Source organism: Nasonia vitripennis, chromosome 5 (genome assembly GCF_009193385.2).
Source record: "Nasonia vitripennis strain AsymCx chromosome 5, Nvit_psr_1.1, whole genome shotgun sequence".
NCBI classification, from domain to species: domain Eukaryota; kingdom Metazoa; phylum Arthropoda; class Insecta; order Hymenoptera; family Pteromalidae; genus Nasonia; species Nasonia vitripennis.
Window position 1 is genome coordinate 22,748,233 of NC_045761.1, and position 24,451 is coordinate 22,772,683.

The window sequence follows — 24,451 nt, forward strand, 5'->3', positions numbered from 1 at the left end:
TCAAGTGATTTATGGGAGCTACAGGGATATCGTGAATCAACTCGCGATTTTCATGAACACGGTGGTGAAACAAAGACTTAATTTAGACTTTTTCTGGGGGCATACAGCCGGCGTTGTTAACCAAATGTTGGAAGAAGATTTCATGAAGCCTGTCATAACACAAGGTATACACGCCGTGTTTAATTTAAATTTTTATCGGAATTCTTTTTATTGATAAATGTATCTAATATTATTGATAATGCTGCGGTTTTCAGTGGAAAAGTTGCTGAATGCTACCGATCTTCTCGTTTATGTATTCAACGGACAGTTGGACGTCGCCGTTAATTCTGTGGGTAAGAGAATTTAGAAAATATAACGCGGAGATAATTTATTAAATAGAAGTTATCGATATGCAGGTACATTAAATTGGTTAGAAGATTTGCAATGGGAACACGATGAGAATTGGAAATCTGCCAAAAGGCAGCCAATGGTCGTTAATGGTGTAATTGAAGGCTACGTGAAGCAGTTCGACAGACTGAAAATGTATTGGATCAATAGAGCAGGACATATGGTATGAAATTGATAATTGATCGGCTATATCTATAGATCTAATTTTAAAATTTTCAAAACTAAATTCTCTCAAATGTAGGCAACATCGGACAATCCAGCAGCAGTACACACAGTCATTAAGAATTTACTGGCTAGCTCAACGAGTTGATAAAGCACACATGAACAATAGTTTATTGAAGCATTCTGAACAAATTTTTACTTTTTGAGGCGAAAAATGAACGAATAGGAGATTAAGTGTAAATAAATAGCTAAACAATTTTGTATAATTTATGCTTATATTCGTTTAATATTTAATAAACAATGTTGTTAATTTTAAATCTGATGTGTAAACGAATACGTTATAATGGTAGGGATCCCCCTCTTCGTAGAAAATGCAGCAGCTGCACGATCTTATGAAAAGCCTTTTCTTAAGCTGTTCCCTTTTTAAGCGCAGGTATAAAATTTTCTTTCTATAACACACCTCCAACTTTCGCATTGGCAGCCAATCACGTTTTTTTTTTCTGGTTTAGTGAACTCCCCCTTTTACTAAACCGACGCTAGGGATCTTTTTGAAAACGCTGCAGTACGCATCGAACTGTACTAGAACGAGTTTCTACGCCTATAAATTTTACTATTTCTGTAGAAGCCAGTGATATAGTGATTTTATTTGAAAGTTATTAAAAATTGAGCAGTCAATAATTATTGAATTTTCAATTTAGTTGACTGTCGCCAGTGCATATATTCTTTATTTTATCATTTGTAGACTCGTCCAGCTGTAGAATTATAAATTTTCATTCAAGAACATAATATTAAGAAAACAATTACAAGCATTTCGTTAGTTCGAAAATGATACCCAAAGCAGTATTAACAATACAAATTGTATGGCTGATTACGTACGTTCAAGGTGAGTAAAACAAAACGTTTTTATAAAATAGTGAATTTTCATAGCAATTATGTGTAGATAAGTATGAAAGATTCGCACCTGCATTTTCAAATAACAAGAGCGTGCAGTTTTGATAGGTGGCGAAAGAGACAAAATGGTTTCTTACATGCAAAATTGAATCTTGAAACTACTTACAGAGCTTAGCGAGTCTAGTTTGTCATAAAAAAACGCACTCGCTAGATAAATTTTAAATAGTGTAAATCTCCGATTAGTTCGAGTTCGGACTAAAGAACGGAAAAATCCAAACTATATCTTTAATTTAAGGAAGGGTTGGCTTCGGACCAGGAGAGCAAGAATGGGGGTATACAACCGTTCGGCCAGGAGCACACACTTTTTGGTGGCTGTACTATACAACCGCCAATGTTAGCTTAGGTTACCACGAGAAACCTTTGATTATTTGGTTGCAAGGAGGTCCCGGTGGCTCGTCAACAGGGTATGGAAATTTTTTGGAACTTGGACCTTTGGATCAAAATTTGCAGCCAAGAAACTATACATGGGTACATTTATATATCATATTACGAAGAATACAATGTTAAAATAAAGCATAACTAGAATTTTTGTTTAATAGGTAAAATACTACAATATACTGTTTATCGATAATCCAGTTGGCACTGGTTTCAGTTATGTCGATTCCTCCGATAAATTAGTAACAGATCTGGAACAGGTAACAGCCGATCTTTTTGTATGTATGAAAAATTTCTACGAAAGATTTCCTACATTTAGCGATACACCTGCATACGTCATTGGTGAATCTTTTGGGGGAAAGTTCACTGTAAAATTGGCTGAAGTTTGGTACGAAGTAAGCGTTACAAATATTTTTTGTAGAGTAATCAACAATATTGTAATTAGTGATCGTTTTTTTTTTTAATTTTTAACAGAAACAGAAAAATAATCTGATTAAAAGCAATTTCAAAGGAATAGCTCTTGGAAATTCTGGCGTTTCTCCAATTCACAGTTTTCCTGCAAGTACCGACTTTTTGTATCAAATGGTACGAATATTCTATTAAATATATATATTTAGATACGAAATATTAAGTATTGATTTTATGATTTATTTTCAAGGGACTAATGGACACCCGCACTTATGAATCGCTGAAACGGAACTACAAAATGTTAGAAGAATACGTGAAAACTAATAGTTGGTTAGAATCTTTCGCATTGGCAATTAAGATTGCCAAAATTAAAAATGATCCGTCAATAAACATGTATAACGTATTATCTAAAATGCCACCTGTTGAGAACGGTAAATCAAACCAACGTCGAATATGTAAGATAAAATGTGATATTGAAAATTTAATTTTTAGAAAAAAATCACAGCGGAATTGACTACAGTGAGATTAATTTTTTGATGAACCATCAAGTTAAAGAAACTCTAGGTTTAAACTCTACTTTTGAACTCATGAGACACGAAATTATGTTAATGCTGGGTAACGATTATATGAAAGCTGTGACCGACCAAAGTAATTTAATTTAATTTCATTAACTTTATAAATGCAGTACAATGTGTATATTTTCATGATTAATTTAAACCAAAATTTAATTTTGTTCAGTCGAACATTTACTAAATTTTACGGACATTAAAGTATACGTATACAGTGGCCAACTCGATGCTGTATGCCCAACGTCAGGTATAGATTTTTGTTTTCAATTTGTAACTTAAATCACTCATTGATTCTTTCAAATGTGTAAAAATTTTAACGAAGAACATTTTTAAAGGAACTGTAAAATGGTTGGATAGCCTTAAATGGAAGAACTCGACTGAATGGTTCGTCGCTACAAGGAAACCACTTGTTATAAATAATGTAATCGAGGGTTACGTTAAACAGTGTGGAAATTTAAAAATGTTTTGGATTAATAGAGCAGGACATTCGGTACGCGAACAAATCTTATTTCAAACGAATTTAATGTATTTTTGTTTTAATTCGTTTACCTTTTGCAGGCACCAGCAGACAATCCAAATGCAGTTTTAGCTGTTCTGAAAGATTTGACAAAAAGCTATGATGATACAATTCCTAGTTAATTTTAGTTAGGTAGTTAAAGATTTACACATTTGATACTATTGTGAACACAGTATACAGCAGACTCGTCAAACTGCAGTGTAAATTAATCTTAATAAAATTTATTTGAATTTTTCTTAATATAATATTTGTTCGTTATCTATATATGCCGCAATATTTTTTCTTGGTCCAAATATGATTATAATAAAACACCGGAAAAAAATGAAAATATTTATTGCGAACTTGAAAATAAATACACAAAGTAAAAATTTCCTTGTGCGACTTAGATATTTATTATAACTTAAAGATAAAAAGATTTTACTGAAAAAAACTTACTCCGTGAAACCATTATCGTGGTTTAGACCCTGCAAAATTATTTTTTTTTTCAAAGTTTACATTCTTCTAATAGTACTCGTTATGATATTCTAATTAAACATTACTCGCAGATTTTTTAAATTGTACGATGTTTAGCATGTTAAAAAATTACAGCTGCATCTTTAAAAATATTACTCTTATTCTAGCTAAATTTAATGCGCGCTCTACTTTCTCGAGATTAGAAATTGTTCAAAATCGCAACTTCATTTAAACTGGATATTCGTTTTTGTATCAGTCAAATCGCTTTATTAACGGCTTCACAACACCCGGTCATCTCTTTTTCAAGAGAGGACACCGACAACACCGGGAATGTAAGGAACAAAATAGTTTTATTTTTTAATTTTTATAATAAAGTGCTTAAAATTGTTTATTTTAATATTTTTAATACGTTATACGCTCCTTTTACGTAAGAAGATTTCACATTTTTTGCTTCCAGTATTGAAATAAAATTTCATTGTGAGATCCATACTTTTTACGCATCATGTAACCTGTATAGGTATCCGTCCATCTATCATCTTCATAAATATAAATAAATTAAAGTTCGTTCAAGTGTATGTACTTATTGTGTTGCAAAACGCTTGATCCATCTGTCATATTTATTTTATTGTTTTGTTATTTAATCAAGTCATCTGAAATGAGTTTAAAATAAAAAACGCTACACGCAATAGCTCGACAACAAATATATGATTCTATTGTTTTCGATTGTTACGATTAGTGTAGCTTCTGGCTTTTGTTTTCGCTCTCCTATTATACTTATATATGTCGAAAAGTTCACCTGCATGTTGCTGCAGTGGATATGCTGGAAGCTGAATATCTGATTGATAGGTAACCTCTAAAGAAACGTTATTTGACACCTAATACAACTAAGCTTCATCAACAATTCGCAACCAACTAATATAGAAGTAAATTGTTTTATAAAAATTACCGACGGGGAGAGTCGGAGACCACTTAGGTATACCTATATGTATAGAAACGAATTGGCGCCAAAAATGGCGTTGCCACAGCGTAACCATAGCAACGCGAGCATAGTCTGTCCAGACCGTGTCGGTTTTTTGTCACAATTTTACAAGTTTTGATGGTTTATTTTTATATTTTTTTGCGTACAAATGCTGTGACCAATAATGGAAGATTTCACCAGTCCAAATTTACAACTAATTCTAGGAGTAAAGGAGGGTAAGCGATGTGTCGTGATTTTACTGAAGTTAACCTGAATCACTTGTTGATATTATCATTTGAATCGATGCTCTCTAAATAATTAAAATTTTTTATTACAATTTCGTGCTATTTAACTTCTCTATTATACAGCAAAGTTTGTAGCACTGAATATTTTGCTTTACACAAATTACACTTAAAATACAGCATCTGTATTGTAAAAAAGTATTTAATCAACAAGTCATTTCATAAGGTTTTGTAAAAAATACTCATCAGAATTGAAAAAACCGTTATAATTTATTTTAGGAAGTCATTTCGATAGAGTCCTGAAGCCAACAATCATTATAGCAACTTTAAATGGTCACTGCCTTGAAACTAAGAAAATTCAACCAGATTGTAATCCTCAGTATGCTACAGATTTGATATGGGATACGGATAAGAATGCTTTGAGAAAGTAAGTACATTGATAGAGAATCAGCAAAATCTATGCATGCGTTGTAAGTAACCATTTTACTTGCTGCAGAATGAGATGTAATCAAACTCCAATAAAAGTCGAATGTTACGCCGTTAATGACAATGGCAGTCGCGAAAAGCTTGGATATATTTTACTTAGTGTACGGTGTGCCCAAATCATTCATCGTGATAAAGAATCAAATATCAAAACGAATTGGCATAATATACTAGGAGTGAGGAATGACTTCAACAACTGTAAACCACAGTTGCTGCTTTATTTGATTATCAAAGAAAAAACTAATAATCTGATGTCTAAGGTAAAGGTATTTTCTTTTCGATATTCATTCACAATCAGTTACTTTTGTCTATACTTATGATTGTTTACTATTTAGGAAGATGCACTGCCTAAATCAATTTATTCAGATATTGCACCTGTGTGGCTTGAAGATGAATGTCTAATACAACTGGGTCCATTAGAAACTTGCCATGACATGTTTTTGTTAAATATCATAACTGAAGCTGCAACTAATTTAAATTACTTGAACCAAGAATTTAAAGAAAATGGAAATAATGATTTTGCCTTCAGTTACAATGTTTTTGACACTATAATCAAACTTAAGCCATTCAGACCAGAATTTGATAAAATATTGATTAATGAAAAAATAACGATAAAAATAAGAACATCTATGACTGTACTCATGAACTATCTGTACACCAAGCCACATTTTTTTGTCAAATTAAAGCACAAAAGCTTCATGATAGGGCAATCAGAAGTTGATTTACGGTTTTTAATAACTACAAGTAGTCTACAGGAATTTAGGCAACTGAACAAAAATGCTACTTCTGCGCTAGATCATTACTGTGTCTTTAAGAATCTCCATTCTAAGGAATGTAAGGGAGATTATAGAAGAGGAGGTAATTTTGATTCTTTATAATCACTATACCGATTTCTATAATTCAAAGTAATTGATTAATTTATTATTTAAAGGTGAAGAAATTGATAAATTACCAAGTTTGAAAATCCATGTACAATTGCAAAGTATAGAATCAAAGGGTGTGACCAGCGAGGGAAATATATCTAATTATCATTACTCACCAAGACCACAGGTAGCACAGAATAATCCTGTTTCACTACTAAAACAACACAACTATTTTGAAGGACAAAAGAGTCACTCAAATGTAAGTGATTATTAACTTAGAAAATAGCATTGCAATATATTTTAATTTTTTAATTTCAAGTTCCATAACAGAGTACCAAGTGTATCATCGTTGGAAAAAATGATTCATTTTCCTGAAAGATCTGCACATCACAAAAATACATCCATAATGAATAATGGCTTGCATCATAGTATGGAAAATGTCTCTAAACCTACAAGTAATCATAACAGTTACTGTTTGAATGTTCATCTGGACTCCATCAAGTTTTTTGATTCTAAATCTGATGTAAAAAATATCGAATTCAGGTACTAAATGAATAAATAAATAAAAGTACATAATGTTTTGTTTAGTTCGACGAAAATAATCAAATAATTACTATACTAAATTAAAATTACTATATTGCAGATTTTATCATCCTCATGGTGAGATAATTACTACCATTAGTAAAAGTGTTTCAGTCACAGCAGAACAAACTATACAACTGAAAGATGTCAAGTGTAAATTGCATTTCATATCTCCTTCTGATGAAATAGAACAGTTATTGACGACATTTGCTCCTAAAATCAATATTTCTGATACAACTTTTAGTGAAAGAAAATGTATTGCCCAAATATCCTTGGATGTCAAAAGATTGTTTGTTGGAGAAAAGGTAATGCCATGTAAACAAATACATATTTAATCGCAATAATTTTAAATTATCAAATTAAAAGGTAAAAATTAAATTGCAGCCAGAATGTCATTATGTAGATTCACTTGTAGATTGTCATATGCGTAAGGAAATTGGAAATGCCGAGATAACTATGGTTCTTGAGGATTATAATCTCTCAGCATTAAATAGGATCCAGAAAGGAACACCGGGTAAATATTATTCTTCTGTACCATAAATGCTGGATTAAGATTTTGCAACTGATTATAACGAATCGATAATATTTTTAGAAACAGTATTGGACAACAGTTTGGCTTATAAAATCGTAGACGAGTTAGAAACTTGGAAGGAAAGGCAAAAAGAGATGTTCAAAGATGAGGTATGAGATAAAATTTGTTTAATTTCGGTGCTGCTTTTGAATCATTATTAACTTAATAACACTTTTAATTTTTTAATATAAAGTTACGGAAAAAAGAGGAAATGCACTTGAGATTACTAAATGAGGAATGGCAAAGGCGACGTGCATGTTTGGAATCGCAATTAGCAACAAACGTTGAACAATGCAAAGTTTTGGCTAGCAATTTAAGCAAAGCTACTGAAGATTTACGAACACGAAAAATTCAGAGTTTAGAAAAGGAAACAAAATTGATACAAGCTAACGAAGAGCTACAGTGGAAATACGATCGAAAATTACACCAGTTGCAAAATGCTCTCCAAAAAATGCAAGAGGAATTTTCGTCAAAAGTAGTTATAAAGTATATCGTATAAATTACATAAATTTTTTGCATTTATTTCAATTTTTACAATTTTACAGCTCATGAGTTTGGAAGAGCAGAACAGAAGCTTACTTTCACAAATCGAACTTTTGAACGAGAAAAACTATGAACTAGAAAAGATTCGACGCGATCAAAACGAAAAAATAGAAGCGCATAAGAAAGCATCATTGACTGAAGATCAAACAACGTCTGTATTACAACAATTGAAAAATCTAGAGGAAAAATTGGACAAGGCTCAAAGGAGTAAAGCATTTTTTAAAGAACAATGGAGTAAGGCTGTCAAAGAGATACATATGCTAAAAATGGAAAATCAACAAGCCGTTGAGTGCCAAATAAGAAACAGTAAAACTGAACTAGATAACTTAGAGTATGTCCTTTGGAACAGCTTGTTTTAGCTTTAAATTATTTAGTCAATAACAATATGATTTTTTTTCAGTTTGGAAGAGATTTTACATGCCGACTCGACCGCTCTTACTTATGATCAAATGGCTTTAAACCAAATACAGCGAGAAATTGACATAATGCACCCAGAATCCGGTCTACAGTATTTCAAATCAAATACCAGTGATCGTATATTGAATTCGCTAACTGATATATGCTCGAATAACGATCGAAACTATCCAAGATCAGATATATCAACAAATTCCAGTTCGAGTGACGGAAAGCTCAATATGCTCATAGAGAAGCGTGATTCTCTTTTAAAAAATGGCAACTTCACTAGCGAAGACGGAGTCATAATTAAACTGAACGCAGAAATAAGATCGATATTAATGAAAAGCTGATGTTAATTTTGTTTTTCATAGGAAAATTTAATGCCACAAGAGTCTTATAAGTTAATTGTACATAATGAGTCATCGACTTTTAAATTATAATCGTGTGTAAATGCATATGTGAGTGCATCAACATAAATTTGTACATACGTGAATAATGTATAAAGTTAAGAGATACCAAAAACTACTGCAGAAATCGGTGATTCTTTTGTCAAACTTTGTAGAAGTAAGGAAGAACGTTGAGTGGAGCCGGATAGTCGTTAAGCCACATAGGACCAGCGTAAAGTTTATCACTATTCGCGTCCTTCCAGTTACCTGTGGGAAGGTAGACGTCGCGACTGAGTGCGCCCTCTTCGATCACTGGCGCTACCAGGATTTCTTCTCCGAGAAGGTATTCTGAAATTCATGTTCATAAAAAATTAGGTATTTATGCAAGAATTTAATGAAAAATATTTAATATTAGAAAGGAAGCATACCGTCGTTGATTTGGTGGGCTGGCATGTTCAAAGGATCAACCCACCAGATGGGTGGATTGACAGGCGCTCCTGTCTCCACTGCTTTCTTCATGAGAGCCACTATCTTCGGCGCTATCTTAGCGTGCAGATCAGTGAAAGTCTTGCAGATGGTGATAGTCTGAAAATGAAGTTCAAAAATAAAACTTTCCATCGACAAATACTGAAAAATTTTTTAGTCAGTGAACTTACCTCAGCGTCAAAGTCCCAAGGTACGAATGAATATTGTAAGGACGGCATGAAAACATTGGCTTGCAACCACCTAATGAAAATCTCCTTCGAAGGCAGCTCGGTGTCGTTGAACGAGTTGCCGACGTATCCATTACCGCCGATCATGTCCGGCAGGACAAACACGTATCCGTTAAGATTCATCTGAAGCAGAGTCGTGATTAAAGTTGGCAGTCCGTTGTTCCAGGTCCATCTGGTGTCCTTGTCGATCATTCTGACGAAGATTGGAAGACCTTGGGTTCTCCAGCCCACTCGAGCCTCGATATTGTCGTCGAAGTGCTTCGCCAAGTTAGACGTGTAGTTCAAAGTATAGATGCCAGGTATTAAGTCAATTGGACCCGTTAGTTTCGGAGGTTGAGGCAGCCACGAGACTTCACCAGCGTCGAATTTGAAGCTGTCGATGCCAAGTTGCTCGAGCTTCTTCAAGCGACCCACCCACCATGCAACAGCCTTTGGGTTTGTAAAGTCTATCGCAGCTGCGTCGACTCCTTTGAAATTATTCCAGAATTAAATTACATTTCAATTTTGTATTTGCAGTAATGACGTAAAGAATACCCACCTTGCCACCAGCTCGTGTGCACTTCGCCCTTGGTGTTCGTGACGAGGTAACCATTCTTCAGAGCATAATCATAGCTCTCACCATCATTACACTTCTCATTGATAAAAGGATGGATCCATAGCGTGACTCTGAACTTCTTCTTCTTCAGATCGGCTAAAAGCTTCTTTATATCCGGGAACTTTTTGGTATCGAATGTAGCCGATCCGTAGCAAGTTTCCCAATTATCGTCGATCTCGATCTGGCTGTTGTTGAAACCGTTACTCAAGATCTCTTCGGCGAACTTCCTGACGGTCTCGTCGTTAACGTTGACCTTGTATCTAGCCCAAGTGGACCAAATAGGATGTGTCACCATAATCTCGTTCGGATGTCCCGTGGGTTTATCAAAGTGCCTCTTGATAACACTCTCGTGGGCCAGTCTTGGATCTGGATAAACACCAATCTCGTAGTTGAGCGTGATGTTGGGTCTCCTGCTGTACGGATCCTTATTCTTGGATATCAGACACAGGTGCTTATCCTTGTAGTTGTTCTGATCGAGGAACAGTGGATCTTTCTCATCCACGTAGATGTAAATTCCTCGGTTGGACAGCCAGTATCTTTCAGCCAAAGCCATGTTCTGCGGATGTGTTGGAACATATGGCACATCCTCGTAGTACATGTGCTGGATGGGCCAGTGTTGATAACGAAGTTGGGGTCCACCAAACCACTCCGTGTGTTCCTCGAGCTTGTAGCAGTCGATTATCTCGACGTCTGGGTTATTCACCACACGCTTGATAGTGATGATCTCGCTGTCGCGGTCGGCTTTGATCTTGGTATGGGTGATGTTACCAGTCATTATGCAAGTCGTCAGCTTTTCGCAATCCTGCTCGATCTTGAGCGTAGCCGTGTTCTTGGCGTCTTTGATGTAGAGGGTATTTTGAAGGTTCGCTCCATCTGTAGAGAGATGAACAATGCATTTAACTTCACGCGATATCGAAATGGCAAAGAATTATAATAAAGGACTTACCATTCTTTCGAACATTTAAGACGACCTTATTGCTTATGACTTGAATATCAACGTCGCCGGTCTTGAATTTTTTCGTAACTGCAGTCGCCGAACGCACTTGCCCGTAGCACAGGCTGTTAGTGGCCAGTAAAGCCAGTAGCCCTTTAAGAAAAGAAAAAAAAATGTATCCTCGTTAATTTAAAATTTTAAAGAAGTGAATGGATACGCTTATTGTTTTATCGATATTTTATCTTGTAGTTGAGCCTTATAAAAGAGCATCACAAATATTTGAAAATACCAGTTAAACTCGAGATCAATAAAAGCATTATCGTAGGTAAATTTACCGCGTAGGTGTACTTTTCACGTCAATCTTATCTAAAAACAATATCATTGCAAAGCCGAAACAATATAACTTTATTATCAGAATAAATCCCCTGTTCTCCGAACAATCAATTTATGATTTCTGACCCAAATACAAAAACCTTCGAAGGAATTCGAATTTTGAAAGATCAAAATCAATGTTCACTCTTTTCAATATATCACGCAATAACGCTTTCACCGACTCAAACTTAAGAAATCTCCCAAAACTTTGAACTATACACTAAGTTTCTCTTACCAGCAAACGCGAGCAGCCTCATTTTGCGAAAACGGAAGCACTGACTGAATACCGGTCAGTAACTATTCATTTTATATGTCTACCCAATAACTTTTTTCTCACTACTATCAGTTTTCAAGTAAGGTGTAACTCCACACCGTCATAGAAGCCCCTGATAAACGGCGAGATTAGAATCTAACTTTTTAAATGATCTGCCGGTATTATCTCAATAGTCACGATATTACTACAACAGAATTTTTTTTTTCCAGATCGAATCCACAACAGTGACACTTCCTTCCCACGACGGTGTCACACAGTTTGCGATGCACTTTTTTCCACGGATGGACATCGACTGACGAGGTGATCGAATTGAAGCGACTCTCGGAGCTGTAAAGATAACACGGATCGTCCAAGAACAGCATGCGATCGATAGATTACTCTGATGTTTTTCCGCGCGTGTGTGTGTATATGACCCTGTGTAAACCAACTGTATCAACAAACATTCGCAGTAAGATTGATGGAAGTGTTTTCCCTCGGCTTTGATTGAGATTCGGTATAAGCGAAATTGACGAGGCGATATTGCCGATTGAATGTGATTCGTAATAATTTCGACGATAAAGTAAATTTTAGGCGTTTCGATGGAAAGATAGAAATTTTGATTGCGAGGAATGGACTATCTAATATTCGACGATTATTGCTTTTGATTAGAAATTGCTTTCTTTAGATAAAAGATTTTGGTAGATTTGACGATTGGCTAATAAATTTGAGTGAGAGAGAAAAGACCGGTTTTAATATGTTTGCGCGATATTCCAGGTACAGTTTATCGGTGTCGTTTTGAAGAAGTAGAGTGATGCAGATAGCGCTATTTTTTGCGCTACATGCAGTAATCCGCTTGACTCGATTTGCATGAAACTGGGAGTTATCGATCTAGATTTTAAGAACGTTGTAGTTTTTGTTCTAGACGTATATCTATATCTCTCCTAGCAGATTGAGAACTTGTTTTTTCTTGGTATTGATCGGAAAAATATTACAGTTTATTTATGAACAATTAGTACATAATATTATATTGTACCAGTTCTTCATTGAATAGACTCGATTCAATCATAGTCAATACACTTTGAAAAATTTAATTATATTTTTATCGGTATCTCTTAGATTTCCTTAATTGATTAAAATTTTGACTTTGCTTTTATGTACACGGAAAAGCACTTGTAAATGTACATTTTGCTAATATTGCAAAGCATGACAGAAAAATTAAAATATTCACAAAATACTTGGTGTATATGACAGAAAAAAATGACTAATTATTTTGCCAAGTGATTTATTATTGCAACTCAGTATTTTTTTGAGTATAAGCAATTCAAACTCATTACTGAATATTTCTCCGCGATGAACGTAAAGCCTCGATAAAAAACAACTTCTGTCATCAAAACACGCTTCGAATCCTTGATCCACAAAAACTATAATCTTCCTAAAAATACATCTCATAATCCTTCCCATTAATTTCCCAAAAAATCATCCGAAGCCCCAGCCGTCATCGCCCAAAAATAGCATCCTACGCTTCACACAATACTCATCGCCGCGTCATAGACACGCTCTCAGTCCCGCGAATAATAATTCCGATAAGATACAGCAGTCGATATACACGCACCGCAGAAGCCAAAAGATCTTGAGTCTAATATAAAAGTCGCTCCGCTTGATCCGAATCAAGCAGTTCGAACTCACAGCTCGAGTATATCACACATATACACAATGACGTCGTTTAAGTCAGCTCTAAGCCTGGTGGCTGTCGCCCTGGTGATTGCAGCCATCACCGTAAGCTCATCGCCTATTTCATCGGAGGAAGACTACTCGCCGGAGACCTTCGCCGTGAACAAGTCCAACCACCTTGTTGTCGGCAACAGGCAATACGGTGACAAGATCATCTACTCCGAGAACATCGAAGAGAAGTTCCTGATCACCGGTAAAAAGCTCATTCTCAACAGGACCATCCTGGCGCCTAACAACTACGTCATCACGCAGGTCAGGGCTTTGGACAAGATAACCGATGGCACTGGAGCTGAACCAATCGTGACTGGTGGTGGCCCTGATTTAACTTGGGTCAGTTTGAGATTCAAGAGCCAGAGGTGGCATGGAATCTACTTCATCGTTGAGGTCTACGCTAGGCCAAGATAATTGAGAAGATGTTGATTATATTAGAACTGTACTTAGATTTTATCGAATGCTTGCGAAATGAGAAGAGAATTACTATGTAAATATGTGCATACGCCGTTGTTTTTTTTGCCTCTTTTCTTGTTAATAAAATACGACTTATTTATTGAACGATACATACTCGATTTTGTTTACTTATTTATTTTCCCGCTTACGCGTGTATAGCCACTTGAGAAAAAGTGCTAGAGAAACAGTTTGCTTATCGATTGATTATATAAAGGAAGTTTCTAGATATGTATTTCCTCGGAAGCTTATGTGCACTATATATAAGCTTATGCGTATAACGTTGCGCCATTAATTTTTTTTCTTATTTATGCGCTGTGTATATATGTGTAACTTAACCCGCTACTCGCTACTCTGCGATTTTGTGAAAATTATGCAGTTCAAAATTGAAAAGTTTTATGTTATTTCATTCAAAACTAAACCGATAAATGGGCTTGTACAGCGATTCTTATGACACATTTGTTAATACCATTTCGTAAAATGCACATAAATTGTCTACAATAAAATTCATGACATCGAAATTAGTCGCGCAAGTGACAGTCCATGTAGATGATTAGACGCGACCTTATTAAGTATATTCAATATAAATAAGATACGAAAATAATAAAACGTTTGTTTTCACTAGATCGCGATATGTATATTAGTTTGACGATTCTTCGCATATTGTCACCTTGTATATTATAACTTATAATATGTAACTGGGATGTACTCTATATAAAAGTGGATTATCAAAATACAGGTGCATCGCCAACAACTCCTCGTGTCAATTGTCTAACACATTCGCAAAAGAACAATAGGCCCGCATAATCCTCTTTTTCTGGCAACTTCTGACTCACACGAATTGTGTCAATTACGTAGCACTACACCTATCGGTTGATCGCTTCGTATTATCAATTCTGATAATTCAATCAGTTTAATAACCCGATTACTAATGATATCAGCGATATAGCCTTATAATTCTCGACGGACAATTAATCTCGCATAATCCTTGCTTAAATTTACGACACTCTGAAAGGAATCGTCGTATCGTTTTTTTTTCAGCTTATCCTCACTGTAAATCAACTTACGCATTATTGCTAACGAAACGAAATTTTTACGAGTCTTTTAGATTTTGCGACAATGATAATATAATACCGATCGGTATTCGATTTTTTTCAAACTCATTGTACCTAATGGAAAATAACGTGTTATTTATCATCAATAGTTTTTAAAAATGCAATATATCGTACATTGTTTACCTGCATGACTTCGATTGTGATGAAGGTAGACAAATTTTTGAACGCATGAACAGTTCGTGATCTTCAGTAGATGAGAATATCTCGTCTATTAGTTTTACCTTGTAGCATTTTTGTTTTCCATGCACTGTCTTTCTATTTTTTTTGAAAAATAATCTATACATTAAACATTTTTGAGATTTGAATCTTCAATGATATAATAATGGCAAATAATTGTTAAAATAATGGTGTAATTTTTAATTTATTGTTCCATTATTGTATGCAAACTAAACTTGTTCGTAAATTTTAATGTATGATGATTACTACAACAATAAGCATAAAGTGTATGTAATTGATAAAATTTCAAATGTGATAGAAGCAGTTTTAAAAACTATAGTCGGTACGTAATATTTATCTACCTTACCGACTATCAATATAAGTATGCAGTTGTCACTATACCAACGCTCAACTCAATGCGCAGTGCGACAGTGTCGGCGCATGCATGCTTTATATCGCGTGTCAGGTTGAGGTTATGTTTTTGTAAACTTTCGATTTTACATTCAACATTTGCAATTAGTTTTCGTTATTTTTACTGGATGTTACAGTGTGTTCAATAAGGTAATATATTTTAAATATATATACATTAAATTTACTTATATGCACGTATTTCAATGTTTGAATAATCAGCTGTTGTGTTCAGAAATGCTTGTTGTTTAAATACACCTTTCCATTAGTCAAATCATCTAATTAATAAATTTATTCTGTTTAATATTCAGAACAAACAACAAAGATGTCATCCTGGAAGAAAGCAGCCAAGTCAACGCAAAAGACCCACAGAGAACGTCACCAGTTAGAATCTCGTAAACATCTAGGTCTGCTGGAAAAGAAAAAAGATTATGTTTTAAGAGCACGGGATTACAATGAGAAACAAGCCACCTTGAAGCTATTAAGAAAAAGAGCTCTGAATAAGAATCCAGATGAATTTTATTTTCACATGATAAATTCACAAGTGGAAAATGGTGTGCATCGTGAAAAGGAAAAAGATGAGGACTATTCAGAGGATCAAATCAAACTTATGGAGACACAAGATTTGAAATATGTGGCTCATAAAAGAAATCTGGAAACAAAGAAAGTTGAAAAACTTCACAGTAATTTGCACATGATAGATGCAGCAAATGAGATTCCAAATAAGCACATTTTCTTTGTGGACGATGGAGAAGAAGCTAAAGATTTTGATATAGCTGAAAAGCTCAACACACATCCAGCTCTTGTAGGAAGAAGGACGAATAGGCCAAAGCTAGATAGCTTACAGAAGATGAAGTTGCCGGATTTCGATGAAAAGACTCTTGAGAAAATGGAACAGCGGAAACACATGGCTTACACAGAATTGAGTAAACGCGTGGATCGTGAACATGAACTCACTGTTGTGCAGCAGGTGCTGGAAATTAAGAGGGCTTTGAAGGATAAAAAAGTGACAAAACCTAAAAAAGTGAAATCTGGTTCAAGAGATGGTGCACCCATTTACAAGTGGAAGTATGAGAGGAAAAGATAATGATAATAAAGTTAGGCAAATTAAGACTTTAATTTATATAAATAAATTTTTTATTGTAAAACTCATCAGTTTTGTAAATACACTGTTCTCTCATATAAAAAAATCTTATTCTTAGTAATTTTAACTAATTAATTAATCCTTCTAGATCCTTGCGAGTAAACTCATCAGGAGTGCCTGCATAAATAAGAGTCTCGTTTGTACTTCTACTTAAATCTGCTTTCACTTGTAGAGGTATCAAAGGCGGAGTTTGCATAGGGAAATTTTCAGGCATGCTGTAAGCAGTCATCATTGGCAGCATATATTGATTACCTTGGGGATAGTAATCAGAACCTTCGACAGTCTCATCGTGCACCACAATGGCATCCAATGTATCATCGGATTGACTGGCATCCGTACTACTGATAGTCTCAGGTGTGGCAGTGATATCCATAGAATCGTTGCTTTCGCTTATGCTTAAATTTGGACATGGATTTTCTTCTAATCCGTACACTATCCTGGCTGGCTGGTCAGAGCACTCTGTGTGCTTAGTCTTGAGACCCGTCCTAGTGTTTCCGAGTCTAGACACTATATAATGTTTCGTCCTGGTAACGCATATTCGGTAAGCTCGCATGCATCGGTTGGATTGATGAAGTAGATCAAACATGTCGTAATTGTTACGTTTTTTCCTCTTCAACGTCGTCGTGCTGAGGTCGTCTCCTTTTGTGTCGATCGATTCGTTCAAATTTTCGATCATCATTTTCTGATCACTATCTTCATCGGGTACCATGGTCTCCATTCTGAATTCATTATGGTTAGTAGCTGATGACGTAGTTAAGTTTGATCCGGTCTCAGTAGATTCTCCCGACATCAGTTTCTGGACCATCGAGACCATTGAATCTACAGCGCTATTATATAAAGGTGTAGTGGATTCTTGGTCCAAAGCATAAGACGCTACAAAGTGATCCTTCGGGCTAATTGTGGTACTTGCTCTTAAAGCTGACGCTCTGGCAGTGAAGTTCGCTCCGTCACCCGGTCGTGGGTTGATTTGACCGGCTGAAGGTGTTCCACCAGCTGGTGGCATCGGACCCATTGCTCCAGCGGGTGGTCTTGGAACAGCGGCTCCAGCAGGTGGCATTGGACCAGCGGCTCCAAAAGGTGTCATTGGACCAGCGGTTCCAGCAGGTGGCATTGGACTCGCTGCTCCAGCAGGTGGCATTGGACCAGCGGCTCCAAAAGGTGGCATTGGACCAGCGGCTCCAGCAGGTGGCATTGGACTCGCTGCTCCAGCAGGTGGCATTGGACCAGCGGCTCCAAAAGGTGGCATTGGACTCGCGGCTCCAGCAGGTGGCATTGGACCAGCAGCTCCAACAGGTGGCCTTGCACCCGTCGCTCCAGCTGGTGGCATCGCACCCATTGCTCCGGCAGGAGGTATTTGACCCATCGCTCCAGCTGCAGGAGGCCTTTGACCCATTGCGCCAGCGGCAGGCATCTGACCCATCATTGCCGGTGCAGCTCCTGGCATCGGCGCTGCGCCAGCAGGCCTTTGACCCGCTCCAGCTGCGGCTGATGCGGAAGCCGCTGCCGATGCACCAGCTGCTCCCGCTCCGAGCATCGCTTGACCCATCGCAGCAACCTAAAGTTGAATTTACGATTAAAATACTATCTTTTAGGGTCAAAATAATTTCGGTCATTTTATTTATAATGCGAATATCAACCCCAGCGGTTGGTGGCCTCAATTGGACCGCAGCTCCAGCTACGGTACCGGGCATCATGTGACCCATAGCTCCTGCAGCACCGGGCATCATTTGACCCATAGTTCCTGCAGCACCGGGCATCATTTGACCCATAGTTCCTGCAGCACCGGGCATCATTTGACCCATAGTTCCTGCAGCACCGGGCATCATTTGACCCATAGCTCCCGCAGCAACGGGCATCATTTGACCCATAGCTCCTGCAGCACCGGGCATCATTTGACCCATAGCTCCTGCAGCACCGGGTATCATTTGACCCATAGCTCCGGGCATCGGCTGCATAGCCGCCGCGGCTGTCATGCCGGCGGCCGCATTCATCGCCGGCAATACCGTGGAAATGCTCACGCAGGTGTAAGTAATCTGCCAGCGCTCCTTCTTGTTCGTCACCTCAATCCGCGGACACACCGTGGTCGATCTGTGGAATCGTTAGAAATAAAAAGTTCGCGTTTCGAAATGACCTGCACTAACGAGTGTCAGCGAGTTTCTCTTCGAGATGCATATACTATGTACTGTGCAATTGTACACTGATTGCGAATTCGATGTAACTAATGTCAATCATATGCATCTTCAGCAACTGCATGACGTAAAATACGCGCGAGATCATGACTTTTGTGACGGATTATCACGGCATTTTGTTTGCGATAGCGAGTTCGGTGCGACGGAATTTCGTCTTTGGTTCTGATGATATAGAGCGGTTAATTTAATAAATAGCGGTGTTACTTTTTCAATTAGGCGAGTTACTAATAAGAAAGTTATCTGGTGCGATCGTGTTATACCTTGAAAATTGATTGAGTTCTAAAATGTTCACGCAAACCGAGGAGAAGAGCAGTCCTGGCAAAGGTGAGCACATTTGAAAAGGCCTGTAATCTGAATGTGAAATTAGAAATTGTAAATCTTCACAATTATACTCTAATTATACTCATACATACTTGCAACAGTCATTGCCTTGATAATCATGGAATCTAGAGAAATGTCAAAATTCAAACCGTTCCTCTGATAGACCATGTTAAAGCAGACTGCAAAAAAAAATATATATATATATATTATTAATCGTATATGATCGTGTATACATATATCACACATTCGTGTCGAAACTCACGCCTCTTTGCCTCACTGGTATAAACAATCCTCACCGTCTCGCAACAGGCGCACGAATTCATCAAAGTGCAGTTGCATACTCTCTGACTTATTGCATTGGTTCTGAAGATGATGAAGCTTCGCGGTGCTGTATTATCCACTGCATTTATGTCGGATTTAAGAAAAAATCATCACTTTACAAACAAATAATGATATTTACCGGCTCTTCTCGCATCGCCAACTCGAAAATGAATCCCAGCATCAATCGCCAATAACAACAGAATCACACTTGCAAACCCCATACTTCTGAGGCAAAACGATCGAAGCTACCATTTAAACGATCGAAAAACGTTTTTCAGACCTACACCCGCACCTGCTCCGAATCTCACTCTGCGGCAACTGATTCGACGCTGGAAGTGCTCGACGTTATTTTTCACGGGAGAAAAAAAGAGTTACAACCGCTGCGCGCATACTCGGCAAGGCAGAAAATGCTTTTCACGAAATAAAGGTATTATGGAAATTATTCAGAGCATCAACGCATTCATACATGCGAGTTGTTTCTATGGCCTATCGGCGCGAGATCGAAACCTTTCACGCACTGAAAATAACGCGTTTGTCCCGTGAAATAGTATACTCGTCACTTTCGCTGTCAAGAGTAATTATCGTTACAAAAGTGAAAAAAAAATGGTACAATGAAGTAGAATTTTTTTTCTGCGTTCTGGGATGACTCGTAATAAGCAGTGTTTGAGTGTGGACAAACTAATTGAAGTTACCATTATTTGTTGTATTTCAAGCGTTGGTGACAAAGCTTTCTTTAGAACGTGTAAAAGTTGCAAAATCTTTTTTTTTTTCATAGAATCTTTCGAGACTTTTCTGGTAAATTACAAATTCAATATTCTATTTTTTTTTTCTTTTTTGAATTACGAACGTAGATAGTAGTATTTCAACGCTACACTGATAGTCAGTATTGAATAATTCAATATTTATTGCAGCTATTATCGCACCTCGTCGCATATTGGACAGTGTGTATTGTATCGGAGCCAAGTGCTTTGTGTAAAAAACTAGGTATGTTCTTCTATAAGCTGAAGCACTTCACGGTGCGCGAACTTCTGGAAAAAGTCGAGGTGGGTCTGAAGCTGCTACGTGATTTTTTGAAGCATCGAGCCATGACGATGGATTTTTTATTCGAGCTGGATTTTATCTGAAGAAATTTTGAAACGTTTATATCGGTAAAAGAAAAATTAATCATCGTAAAATATTGCCATGTTTTGAACGTTCTTATTTTTAGCTGAAATTTCACCCGATTACATCTCTGATCAGACATTTAAAAGTGAAGTTCGTTGCGTCATCCTAAACGAAGACTACTAGCACCAAGCATTACTTGAATTAATTTCTGTGAAAATGCAATTTTTTCTAAATATCAATAAGATATTATTTCATTTAAATATATAATCATTATAATACAACTTTATAATTGAAATAATCAGAGGGTTATGAGGGGACAGTTGGAAATATTTCTACAATTAGAATTACAAATATGTTACTTATATTAACCGCTAAACAAATACTACGTGTATCATATACTCTACGAATCCTCATCACCTGTTGTTTCAATGAGCGATAGAATGCGATCCAACTCATCGCTTTTGCAACAGCTCAATATTCTTTCGTAATAAACGAAGCCAAATAACGTATTATCATTATCAGCTTTCTATAAGCCGCTGACGCATGAAGCCGCTATGAAGACTGGCTTCTAAGATCCCCCGTAGCATCGGTAATCGCTCTATGTCGTCACCATAATACTTGATTATCCGTTTGTTCTTCGCGTAGGTCGTCCTCTTCTTCGGGTTCGAGTTGAGAAGATCGAAAAAGGTTATCCCGCTGTCGCCCATCTTCACCTTCTGCATCAACCTCAACTCGTAGCCGGCGGTTTGTTGTTTGGATAGTTCCTTAGGTTGCTTCGGAACAATTTGCCCAAAGTGCTCTTCTTGTGAAATCGGCGAAAGAAGGGCATGTAGCTGCTGAAGATGTGGAGCGGATTCGGATCGTTCTCGTCGGTCAGGGCGTTGTAGGTCTGTAGGCTTCGAAATCTATAGGACTCGTACTCGAGCAGCATCTTCACCGTCGAGTGCTTGTCTTCTTCGTGGCCGTCGGGAGGCTGGGCGATGACTGCGCGGCCAAAGCTGTCTTTGCCGTTGACGTCCACACCGTTCCACAGCAACTCGCGAGCCGATTCGCACTGATGGAACAGGCAGGCGTGTTGAAGCGGACTCATCCTTTGATGATCGTTGCCGATCATGAATAACCTTAGCAGCATGGGATTGACCAACGCGCGGGACGTCAAGTACAGTTGGGAAGCAGTCCAATCCGAAGATCAATTCAACCAACTCAACCGAACACGAGTTTCCCAGGTGAGCGGCTCGATGTAGGGGTGTTTCGCCGTTCGGGTTTGCACGATTGTTATATACTGCCCGTAAAGTGATCTACAGCCGCGTGAAGAGCGTTTCCTAGAAACTCGTCTTCGATGCGGGCGCCGTTCCTCAGAAGGAACTCGACAATAGCGGCTGTCTTACTAACTGAGATCGCGTAATGCAAAACTTTAGTATTCGTATAACGTTATCGCCTGCTTTGATCAGCAGTCCAATGATACGTATTCTGCACTCGACCGTTTTAAAACACTTGACGTTGACAAACGGTCTGAGTACTGCCAACTGCAGTGGTGTCCTTACTCGCCGGTCCAGAGAGTCGAGATCGGTGCCGAATTCGATAAGGCGTCGAACGGCGGCTTCGTTGTTAGCCGCTACGGCCTTGTGAAGAGCTGGTGTTCTCGTGGTTGGAGTTTTCTTGTTGATAGCGTTGGAAGACATTGTCGAAGTTTATATATATATATATATATATAGCGTTTTTTATTTTATTTGAAATACATTCAAGTCATGGAGCGAGTTGTACAAAAAAAGTCATATCTACACAGTTCTTAGTAGCTAACATAAATAGTAAATACTAAACAGTTTGTATAAAACGAGATAGAAAAATAAATAAATTACATTCATAACTCATATATCATTCTTGTTTGAATAAATAATAAACTGAATTGACATCACAAACACTGTCTTAATAATCAAAGAGATCCTCGTCATCTCCGTCGTCGTCGTCGTACTCGTCGTAACCGTCGTAATCCTCGCCGCTTTCACCGCCGTCAGGATCTTCCGGGAGAAATTCGACTTGGCCTATACCACCGCCGTCCTCGGGCTTCACCAGAGCCACTCCGTTCTGGCCTAATCTCAGACAATCCATGCCCACCTATAACACGAAGATTTATTATACACATTTCAAATATCGGCCTCTTGCAACTATGCAAATTTCCTTCAAATGCGAAGGAAGATTTCTAAATCATTCGTGCGCTCACCTTAAACAGCGTAGTCTCCTGGAATTTCCCTTCCATATTGACGCAGGCGTGGACGTTCCTTCCGATGAAGTGGATGTTGTAAAACCGAATGCAAGCTCGGACTACCTGAAGCCTTGGCACTGGGACGCAGACCGGTCTGGGATTTTTACCTGGAAAAGTTGATCAATACAAATATCCATGTTATCCTCATACGTGTACTTTTTTTCGCAAAACTAATAGCCTACCCGAAACAGTCCTCGTAAAAAGCAGCTGCTCGTTCATGCTGAGTTTCGCGGTGAAGGCAAACTCGTCGGGATCGTAGGTGACGTTGACGCAAGCCCTTTGTTTCCAAAAATTCATCAAAATTTTCGAGCAACAGGAACAGACGCCCTGACCGCAAGTACACGGTCCCTGTTTCGTCGCGCTCACGGAAGTCGTCCCCGTCGTTGTGACGTTGCCCACACCAGCAGCTGCAGGGGGTACTTGACGCAGTGCAGCTTGCAGATCTTTCAGTTGGGACAAGTCTCTCATGGCCATCGTCATCTGAGGTGCCGGTGTAGAGGATGTCGCCACTGGTTTGGGGGTTGGCTTCTGCGCTTTTTTCTTGAGCTTTTTGGCGAGGGTTGGGTCGGTAAGGATCGCGAGGATCGCTACGAGTAGCAAGAGAGTCGGTGCGAAGAGCCGCATTTTTGGTGGAGGTGTACAGAGCTGTGGATATTGTATTTGATAAATTTTCTTATTTTATTTGTATTTATCGCCTATTCAAGTTACGTTAATATAGCGAAATCACATGCAGGTGCTTATATTGTACTGAAAAAGTACTCTGTATTTATAGACGCTTTTCAATTCAAGGAAGTATAACCCGTTATAGCATTGCGCTGCTCGTCTGTACAACTCACGAGTTTCAAATCATGCATAGCTGTAGTATATATACTACAGAGCAACAATTATCGTTATAGGTCAGCTAGTCAAACACGCTGTAGATTCTTTCTGCAAATTCAATGAAACAGGTCGGATAACGGCTTCAAGCTTTTATATTGATTTCAATGTCTATCGTAGCTTTTGACTGTTTCCTGCTTCGAACGTCTGATGGACGTTTCCGTGAAGTTCGAAGAAATTATACAGGAACAGTGTCAGGAAAGTCATACAGCGTCTTATTAAACACTTGTTCCAAATAGATTAAAAAATTCTACCTCGAATAAACATTTTAAATTCACCAAACGCAACAAATAAACCACACACCATCGCGCACTTAAAAATCCTCGATATAACCAGTTCTCTCCTCCCGGAAAAAAAAATCTCGATCTACATTACTTATCTCATACCAACACTCGTACACGTACCAAAGCGAATCTCGATAAAGGCATTCGGGGATGCTACAACACACTCGAGTCAAAGCGCGCTCATGATCGGGACCTGACTGCTCTCCTCCGCGAGGCTCTCTGGCGGATGCGGCGAGTCGACCTCGTTCTTCGCGACGAGAGAAATTTAGGTTCACCGGTTTCAAGCGAGAGAGAAAGAGACCGTCGCTGCTTTACTCTCCTTCTTTTGTCAAATCATCGTACATGCGCGTGTGTATAGCATACACGTGAGCTGTGTACGTGT

At 37.8% G+C, this 24,451-nt stretch overlaps 6 protein-coding genes, 1 long non-coding RNA gene and 1 pseudogene across 7 annotated transcripts; 5 read left to right on the plus strand and 3 right to left on the minus strand.

Annotated features, from left to right (window-relative positions):
* The first annotated feature begins 1,374 nt into the window (after positions 1–1,374).
* Positions 1,375–3,561, plus strand: LOC103316299 (annotated as a pseudogene).
* A 510-nt stretch (positions 3,562–4,071) lies between these two features.
* On the plus strand, positions 4,072–12,192 carry LOC100123822 (centrosomal protein of 120 kDa). Its single transcript, XM_008209122.4, has 14 exons — positions 4,072–5,016; positions 5,302–5,449; positions 5,519–5,765; positions 5,841–6,363; positions 6,437–6,627; positions 6,688–6,911; positions 7,012–7,255; positions 7,335–7,464; positions 7,543–7,631; positions 7,715–7,996; positions 8,067–8,395; positions 8,465–9,189; positions 9,262–9,522; positions 11,944–12,192. Exons 1-12 carry the CDS (start codon positions 4,965–4,967, stop codon positions 8,808–8,810), a joined length of 2,805 nt encoding a protein of 934 aa, XP_008207344.1. The 5' UTR covers positions 4,072–4,964; the 3' UTR covers positions 8,811–9,189; positions 9,262–9,522; positions 11,944–12,192.
* On the minus strand, positions 8,813–12,193 carry LOC100123820 (myogenesis-regulating glycosidase). Its single transcript, XM_001607502.6, has 6 exons — positions 11,696–12,193; positions 11,101–11,241; positions 10,098–11,027; positions 9,503–10,026; positions 9,275–9,431; positions 8,813–9,194 (listed from the first exon to the last, which is right to left on the minus strand). The coding sequence occupies exons 1-6, from the start codon at positions 11,715–11,717 to the stop codon at positions 9,010–9,012; spliced, it is 1,959 nt and encodes a 652-aa protein (XP_001607552.1). The 5' UTR covers positions 11,718–12,193; the 3' UTR covers positions 8,813–9,009.
* Positions 12,194–12,252: 59 nt separating this feature from the next.
* On the plus strand, positions 12,253–14,001 carry LOC100123817 (probable salivary secreted peptide). The gene has a single exon (XM_003426659.4). The coding sequence runs from the start codon at positions 13,427–13,429 to the stop codon at positions 13,847–13,849; it is 423 nt and encodes a 140-aa protein (XP_003426707.1). The 5' UTR covers positions 12,253–13,426; the 3' UTR covers positions 13,850–14,001.
* Positions 14,002–15,565: 1,564 nt separating this feature from the next.
* On the plus strand, positions 15,566–16,772 carry LOC100114664 (probable U3 small nucleolar RNA-associated protein 11). Its single transcript, XM_001608099.5, has 2 exons — positions 15,566–15,720; positions 15,879–16,772. The coding sequence occupies exon 2, from the start codon at positions 15,893–15,895 to the stop codon at positions 16,652–16,654; it is 762 nt and encodes a 253-aa protein (XP_001608149.1). The 5' UTR covers positions 15,566–15,720; positions 15,879–15,892; the 3' UTR covers positions 16,655–16,772.
* LOC116417563 (mucin-19-like) lies at positions 16,688–19,905 on the minus strand. The gene is made up of 5 exons (XM_031931082.1): positions 19,484–19,905; positions 19,314–19,400; positions 19,161–19,251; positions 18,349–18,799; positions 16,688–18,266 (listed from the first exon to the last, which is right to left on the minus strand). Exons 1-5 carry the CDS (start codon positions 19,542–19,544, stop codon positions 16,779–16,781), a joined length of 2,178 nt encoding a protein of 725 aa, XP_031786942.1. The 5' UTR covers positions 19,545–19,905; the 3' UTR covers positions 16,688–16,778.
* LOC107981111 lies at positions 19,004–20,927 on the plus strand. The gene is made up of 4 exons (XR_001729175.3): positions 19,004–19,224; positions 19,821–19,969; positions 20,454–20,690; positions 20,750–20,927. It is a non-coding gene; the product is annotated as an uncharacterized LOC107981111 (long non-coding RNA).
* Positions 20,928–22,352: 1,425 nt separating this feature from the next.
* On the minus strand, positions 22,353–24,438 carry LOC100114629. The gene is made up of 4 exons (XM_001608096.5): positions 24,190–24,438; positions 23,092–23,554; positions 22,868–23,016; positions 22,353–22,761 (listed from the first exon to the last, which is right to left on the minus strand). Exons 1-4 carry the CDS (start codon positions 24,211–24,213, stop codon positions 22,573–22,575), a joined length of 825 nt encoding a protein of 274 aa, XP_001608146.1. The 5' UTR covers positions 24,214–24,438; the 3' UTR covers positions 22,353–22,572.
* Between the last annotated feature and the right edge of the window lie 13 nt (positions 24,439–24,451).